Below are 8301 nucleotides of genomic sequence, written 5' to 3'. Positions count from 1 at the left end.
GTTGAGATAATGTTCCCGGAACGTTTTTGTAACTTGAAAATGTTAGTAAAATGTTCTGATAACGTTAGAAAAACTGGACAAATACACGGAGCAAAAAGGGGAAAAAAGGAATATTGATTTTGCGAGACGAGTCATTGGATAAACGCTGGGCTTTGTCCCGCCCATCAGACGCTCAGCGTCTCTGGGGGTCTATGGGGCAGTGGGCTGGCCTCGGCTGGCCCGGACGCTCAGCTTCTGCATGATGATTGGATGATCTGTCTGAGGCTGAATCCCTTTTTGATTGACAGCGAAATGAGCGAATCAGCGACCCTTTGGTGTAAAGATCCGTGGGAGCACAGGCGGACACACTTCACATGGGCCAAGGCCGTTTAAGCAGCCTCTCTCTGCTGGCCGTTGAGAGGACACTAGTCAAGTCCCTGGAAAAGACGCCTTGTTGGTACGACAGGGTCAAAGATCACTTTCTTAAAAAGGAACGGAGGGTAGAATTTACGTATAAATAAATGGACAGATTTTATGATGTAAGCCGAAATTGAGCTTCCCCTCCCTGAAAGACCAGCATCCGCCACTGCGTTGAGGGAACATTCCAGTGCAAGATTCCCATAATCAAAATGGAACGTTAGGGCAACGTTCTGAGAACATAATTTTGTTAGCTGGATTAGTGCTTTCAGGGGACCTTGATTGTTTACATTTAATACATTTTTATTTTGCTGAAAAGCACATGAGGCTAGTTAAAGATTAATTAATTATCTATTTAAAAATTATATTAAATAAGTAAAAGAATATGACTGGGTTTTGTTAGTGGTGGGAGATATCTAGGATTTAATTTAGCTTATTTTATCAGCTTTAACTTTTTCAAAGAAAAAGTTTTTTATTTTTCAAAGAAAAAATAAATAAATAAATACATTTCCTGACTTGAAACAACTGTGGATGCTTTTATAAATGCTGCCATCTCCTGGTGAATGAGAAGAAACAGTATAAACACAATCGCAGCACATTTTTTTCAATCCCACCTACTTAAATAATAATAATAATTTTTAAATAAGATAAAAAAAAAGTTATATATATAATCTTTTATAAATTTTTGTAGATATACTAAAACAACCTACAGAAACTTTTCTCTCAGAGAAAATCAGTATTGTTTCCTGATGTCGACTTTTATTTTGAAATATGGAATTTTAATTCAAATTAAATATTTTATATGTGTATCATAAATAGACTGTCTGATTTTGGATCTATGGTAGTCTATTTAGCGGGTTTTATGTTTATTTACGTTGACAAGTCATTTGAAATTATTGGAGAAGCCTCATATTTACGACGACTTCAGAATCAACCAATGAACAAAGAGAATAAATTTGTCTTCGGATTAACTAGCCAATGCCGAAGCAGTTTATTCTAGTGTAGCGTACATCGGTTACAAAGAGCGCGTGAAAATGGTGAGTTTATTTGATTCTGTTTGTTTTAATAATCTGTTGTGTTCTGCTGTTTCACTGTAGAATGTAAACGAAGCTCTGAACCGTCTTTATCCACTTTTAACTCATAAAAGTGGAGGCTTTGCTTCTGGAGTGTTAGGGAATTCAGCCTTCGGATTAAACCTTCGTTCTTGTGACGTCTAGTTCTGCACGTTCACATAGTCATACTGTTATACACTCACAGAGTCATTCAAACACATTGAAACGTTCATGCAATTACAAAGTGACAAAGTCACTTTAATACAGATACACGTTCACAGAGTCACATTCACGCATTCGCTGTTACAATCACTTATTCTGTCACAGTCGTGCTGTTCAGTCACTAAAGGCTTACCCTGGAATACTCTCACTCTCCAACAGTGCTGATACATTTCACTACATTAGGCTACCACACCAAACACAGATTTTACTGCGTTCTACTAAAGGATCCACCCTCAGCACCTGGAGCTCAGAAGTGTGGAGGGGTCTTTATTCCAGTGCAGTGTCAGTGCTATTTTCCTGTGTTGTTTTTCTTTCAATTTACAGTGGGCAAACGAAAACATCAGTACACCAAGGCAGCTGTGTAAGCTGCTGTGCATCCCACGTCTCTTTCAGATGGAAAATTATTTAGAGATGAACAGATATTTTGAATTTCCCCCTCACATAAATTAGACTAAATCTAATGCTTAAATCTCTGTATAATGCTTTTGTCTTTATTGTTATGTAGTCTCAGAAGAAAAAGGAAGACATTTTATTATTTAATGAGCTTGCCTTATTATTTTAAACTAGATATAGATAAAAATATAACACAAACTGTGTTAATTTTCCTGTTCCTCATAATAGGAATTTAACACAAGTATTATTCATTCAAGTCTCCCCTGCACACATGTAAAGAACCAGTGATTTGATGATTTAATATCTGATATACAACACAGTGCATGGTTTATGGTCAAAACCTAACCTTAATCTAATGATTTATTTGCAAAGTTGAGAGATTTATAGTGAACAACCTGTACATTAGGAGGGACAAGGAATTATATCCAAACTGTAGAAACACATTTAATAATTCCATGACCAGAGTTTGTGGAAGAGGTAGAAAATTACATTTATTTAATAAATCAGTGAAAATGACAGCAGTTCACTATAGCCTTGTTTCCAGAAGAGTTGAACAATTCTGTAAAAACGTGTCTGATTTGTTATTACTCTAATATTTAACTGGCTAATGATATATTTTGTAAATAACTTAGAATGTTTTAAATACGATGCCTGCAAATCACTCCACAATAGTTGGGACAGAGGAATTGCATCACATTTTAATTAAATTGTTTGGGAACTGAAGATAGTAACTTGCAGTTTTGCAAGTGGAAATGTTCCCTATTCTTACTTGATATGTTCAAAATTCCTCTGTTGTCTGTTTCTCCTCATGATTTGCCACAAGTAACATATCTGGACTGCAGATGGGCAAGTCAAGTAGTCACACTCTGCTTGGGTATTGAAAGGGTTACTAAAAGTTTAAACTGACAAACAAAACTACAAATTGAAAAATTGCACCTTCTGGCAACACTTACACAAAATTGTTCTGTTAAACTCCAAACAACGAGAGAGGAACAATTGGTGCATAAACGGCTCCCTCTAGTGTTCAGACATTGACATTGACTATAAAGTGGTTTTCTTCAACTGATTTACGAAAGCTGTGGAGCAGTGCATTTAATAAGCTGTTCTTAAGTTTACAGTTTTATAACTTACACTTCTAGACCTACTTTTTACATGTCATTTTCCTTTTTAACTTTTTATAAAAAATGTTTTATTGCCCGTTCAACTAATTATTCACTGTTCAACTAATTATAATTAAGACTATGGAGAAGCGTACACTGGAGGGATTCTGCAAGTTTTCTTTCTTTTGTACACATTTTTGTCTTAAATTTCATTTTGTTTAATGATCTTAGATTTCATTTTTCTCTCTGACAATAAATCCAACTTTTTTTTTTCCTGATATCAGCTCAATATTGAAACCCATGAGTAAATATTGTGCAATCTCCAACTATTATAAACACTGTGGGATTTGTTTTCAAAGTTACTTACATTGAAAATGTTTTAGAATTAATTTTGTTGTATTTGTCTGAACATTATTTAATGTTATTGCAATTGTTTCACAGCTTTTCTACTCGTTCTTCAAGTCCCTGGTGGGTAAAGACGTAGTAGTGGAATTAAAAAATGATTTGAGGTAAGAGCTATGGATGATATATTGTGATGAATACTGTGTCTCAGTATCACTGCAACTTGTAATGGACAGAAGAGTGTCATCTACCATTTCTGTTTTCTAGCATGAACAAGAATAGAATTCTGCTATTTACTGTTCACTAATGTCTGTTTGAACTAATTGCAGCATATGTGGAACATTACACTCAGTAGATCAGGTATGATAGTTTAATATATCTACTCTTATCATGAGTTTTTTTAAGCCCTTGATTGTAACACTTACTTTTTTCTTTTGTGCATTTTCACAGTACCTGAACATCAAACTCACAGATATCAGTGTCACTGATCCTGAGAAATATCCCCACATGGTGAGCAACGCTTAAAGTTTCAGCTAACGCACTTCTGTTTGAGTGTGGGATGCTAAAAATGGGCAGACATAATGCTACAATGACACACATTAGGACATGGTGTATATACAGGGATGACCTGACTAGTATGAAGCTCATTATTAATTGTTCCTGAATCAAAAATCTTTTTCACTCTCGTTATGGTAGATGGAGGATATGTATTATACTGCCATTAATAATTTAATCGTTGTTTTGCTGTTTTTCAGTTGTCAGTGAAAAACTGCTTCATCCGTGGTTCAGTGGTGCGGTACGTTCAGCTTCCTGCTGATGAAGTAGACACCCAGCTCCTACAGGATGCAGCACGCAAAGAAGCCATGCAACAGAAACAATGATTAATTTACTGTTATTTTCTTTTTGATAGAAATATTGTAAAAAAAAAATGTAACTTCAGTGGATACCTTTTACTTTTTAAGCTCAAAGTTTGTATTGTGTTTTTGATCCTGTGCATGGTGTTTTGTTTTTGAATATCTGTTCTCTTCAGGTATGTGTGGCATATGGTTTAACAAGGTAATGTTTAGTATATGTCACTGTTAATTACCTCTTGGAATTTCTGGATCCTTTTTTCAAATTAGCTTGTAATATTTGGCTCTTGTCAAAAACAAAAATTAAGATCTACCATGTGAAAATGTAAAGGCCTGATTGTAGGCACTATATTTTGTGTTTAAAACAAGAGACTTCTGTTTGACTTTAGTTGTTCACTTTTAAATAAACAAAATCAACCCCAGAGTGATCTGACCATAAAAATAGACAATTACACTGAAATAACAATATTTGTTTCTATAGTTGAATGTTGTCCATTAAGAATGGACTTTTTTTTTTCCAAATACCAACATTTTAAAATCCAGTATGTCACACTTTGCCATCAGTTCAGTTATCAGTTATATTTGGGTTAAAATAGGTTTTCCTGACTACAAAACCATTTTAATCTTCTTTTTGAGTTTGTTTTTTGAATATATAATGTATAGTCACATTACTTGGGTGGATTTTGGAAAAACAGAAAAATCAGACAAAGATGCAAAAAAGTGGACGACAATAAAGCCGTATGAATGCTGATCTTTCCCCAATGATTTTGGTGAAATGATAACAGGCAAAAATGAGGCCAAAACAAGCCTTAGGCTTTAACAACCACACTCCTTTTATGTTCTCCTGTTTTTAAACTAGCCCAGTTGCACGTACAACTTTCTGGAAAAGGGTTAGGTAGCATAAAAAGTCCTCTGTTTTTGTAAACAGGGGACAAGCTATCCCAGTTCACTCTAGGTATTCATAAGAACAGAATTTCAACAAAAGGCAACTATTATCCACAACCACAGTCCTGGTGTGTAGATATTTGTTCTTATAAATGTGAAAACCTGCTTGTAACTCACGTACACAGACCAATAACATGACCACCACCTTGATTCTTCATTCACTGTCCTTTCTCAACTCCGCTGACCATACAGGAGCACTTTGTAGTTCTACAGTTAGGGCAGATTATAGACTTACAGCAGCAGTGATACAACTACAATAAAGACATCTACGTAAAACTGAATTTCACTTCCAAATTTTTATTTGTAATATATGTATCTTTAGACTTAAAATATAGCGCCTGATATATAACTTTCTAGACACCCAAGGACGCTTTAGCGATGCGCACAGCGTATCGACCAGGAACGACCGTCCACCTGGAGGACTGCATCGGGCACTAGAGTTTAACCCAGGATAGAGCGCCAATCCATATCTAACACACATTCACTCACACACCAGGACAGTGATTAGAGAAGCCAATTCATCGACCGTTCATGTTTTTGGACTGTGGGAGGCCCCCGGAGGAAACCCACGCAGACACGGGGAGAACATGGAAACTCCACCCAGATGGGACTTGAACCCAAGATCCCAGCGCTGAGAGGCGAAAGTGCTAACCACTAAGCCACCGTGCCGCCAATGATGGAAAGTCTGAAAAGGGGAACATTCTACCTTATGTTATACCCTGTATACATGAATAAAAATATTTTAGCCACTATAACCACTATAAAATAATAGGCTCAGGTGTCATATGTTAGAATTCTGAAATGATAGAAGTCGAAATGATTCGACGTCTGGTTCATCGGAATACACGATAAAGTTTGTCTAGAACAGGAAAAGGTATGGAACTACATTATTTATTTATTGTTTATAAATGAATCTTAGTGATATGATTATGCTTTGGTTTGGAGTTTTAAATGGGCGTGACCGAGTTACTCCTGAGTTACGCCGACTGCAGAGCCACGCGCCTCGGTTAGATTGAATCTACAGCCGCTCGCGGAGGAGGTCTGGGGACGGTCACAGTACTGGATGGGGACTCGGAGAGATGTTTGATTTAACTTTAGTATTAAAATCTTAAAATGAAAAACCCGCGTCCTCCCTCTTTTAAATACATATATCATTAGTAAAACACTGAACCAGAGCCTGGAATTAAAGATTGTGAGATGAGAAGGCGCTGAAACATCACAGAGCACTGTTTAGGCCTTTGTTGTGGTTTTTTGTGTATGTGTCAGACATCGGTTTCAGCTAGGTTTCTTTAATAATATTACACTATAAGACCCCACACCTGAGCAACGGCATTCGCTAATGTCGATTTTTAACGTTTAGAGGGTATGGGCGTTTAGCCATTGGTGCACATTAAGTTAATTGACGCCAATCACACGATCAAGCCAGGTGTTGATCTACTAATTTAGTAATTTACTAGGCTTATTAACGACGGTGCTACGCTGACAATATATATGATTGGAGGAGTTGAATCGCCTGCTGGGTTTTCTTTCAAACCTTTTCATTGAAGCCTGAGGCACTCAGAAAGAAGGTAGTGCTAACTTGACTTATTTTTTAAAGTAAGTTTAGTTGCACACGCTCTTAGCAAGCTTAGCCCTTGAGGTGGAGCCTGGCTTGTAACTTAGCATTCATTTTTTTGGCACAAAAGTCGTTCAGCGGCTAGCTACATTAAGACAGAAGCTCGAACTGTATCTTCGAAGTTCTGTTAAAGTTATTATCAGGAGGTTGTCCGCCAGTTCTACAAGGAACGTTTCAAATCTGTGACTGCGGTGTTTGACGAGCGGAATCTGTGCCATATTTTGTGCATTGCCCGTCTTTTTTTGGCTTGGAAATGTAAACCGATAGCTAGCTAGCGATACCACCTTTATCTTTACAAAGGGTAGTGCTAGGCTAATTTTCAGCTGAAGGTGCAGACGACAAAAACACAATTTTTTTGGGTCATTCACAACCAAACTCAAATTGAAGTTGTCTCTTATGATGGTGCAGAACACACATTTATAAAATTATGATTAAAAAAGCAGACATGTTTTGATAAAATAATACATTAATCCATATTTATTGTTTCTTCATCATTCTATATACATTTGCTATATTTCTATAAACCGAGCATGGTTACATTAATAAAGTTGAGGCTCATCATTTTGACTCCCAAGTTAAATCGAGGCAAGTTGTCTGACTCTTTGTGCTACGCATGTCTGATTTAGCTAGCTATCGTTAGCTTACTAAGGCATTAATGGTATCACTAACAGCTATAAGCAGGTTACGGTCATGGTGTGAAACACTGGTCCAGCTGGGCTAGAACTAAGGCATGAGTAATTTCTATTATAAATGTTAAGGTAAACTGATTAAGTCTGAGCATATTGCTGAAAGCTGTAGTGCTTCAGGACATGGCACTGTTACTGTTGATCTTTTATAGTAAATGACTCAAACGCTTGCTTCCATTAGCAGAGGCATGGAAATGGAGTCCTGCATTTCCTCTCACTATAGTGTGTCAGAGGACAAGGTAAAATGTTCTGCACTTTAGTTTTCTTGACAGATCTGCACATTCGTTATTATTAGTAACTCTCAGTGAAATTGTCTTGAGCGTTACCCCTTTTTCTCTCTCTTTTTAAGATGGACTGTTACCTCAGTGAGGATCTTGTTCTTAACTCCTCAGACTGTGACCTGTCGGATGAAGAGGTACAGAGAGTAACTGCTTCCTTTTTTGGGGTGGGCTTTATGAGAAGTGCATTTTGAGAGATTTTCTGTGGTAAATTTGAAGGTATGTCTTTTTAGATTTCAACAAAGAAGGAAAACCACAGAAGGCTTGGTCCTGAAGACCTCAATGATACTCTTTTGTATGATTTTGAGTTTGAATTGGAACATGTGTGAAGTGAGTGAAACTTTTGGTGTGACATTTGAAACCGTCACTCTTCTCATTTTATGTTTTGTTAAATATTTAAATAAATGGTCATTTTAACTTG

The 8301-nt window shown here is 36.6% G+C and overlaps 1 protein-coding gene and 1 long non-coding RNA gene across 2 annotated transcripts; both read left to right on the top strand.

Annotated features, from left to right (window-relative positions):
• The first annotated feature begins 1301 nt into the window (after window positions 1-1301).
• Window positions 1302-5217, top strand: smx5. Its single transcript, XM_066665925.1, has 5 exons — window positions 1302-1433; window positions 3605-3672; window positions 3835-3865; window positions 3956-4015; window positions 4261-5217. The coding sequence occupies exons 1-5, from the start codon at window positions 1431-1433 to the stop codon at window positions 4384-4386; spliced, it is 288 nt and encodes a 95-aa protein (XP_066522022.1). The 5' UTR covers window positions 1302-1430; the 3' UTR covers window positions 4387-5217.
• A 1555-nt stretch (window positions 5218-6772) lies between these two features.
• Window positions 6773-8301, top strand: LOC136690723 (uncharacterized). The gene is made up of 4 exons (XR_010801770.1): window positions 6773-6869; window positions 7784-7841; window positions 7952-8017; window positions 8114-8301. It is a non-coding gene; the product is annotated as an uncharacterized lncRNA (long non-coding RNA).

This window comes from Hoplias malabaricus, chromosome 3 (assembly GCF_029633855.1).
Source record: "Hoplias malabaricus isolate fHopMal1 chromosome 3, fHopMal1.hap1, whole genome shotgun sequence".
In the NCBI taxonomy this organism is placed as follows: domain Eukaryota; kingdom Metazoa; phylum Chordata; class Actinopteri; order Characiformes; family Erythrinidae; genus Hoplias; species Hoplias malabaricus.
Note: the sequence above shows the minus strand (reverse complement) of the source record. Positions and strands in the feature narration are given on the sequence as shown.

Bases quoted from the DNA above. Each gene is read 5' to 3' on its own strand.
- smx5 (XM_066665925.1), top strand. The intron at 3,673-3,834 runs GTAAGAGCTATG...AACTAATTGCAG, and splicing joins GAATTAAAAAATGATTTGAG to CATATGTGGAACATTACACT. The intron at 4,016-4,260 runs GTGAGCAACGCT...GCTGTTTTTCAG, and splicing joins CTGAGAAATATCCCCACATG to TTGTCAGTGAAAAACTGCTT.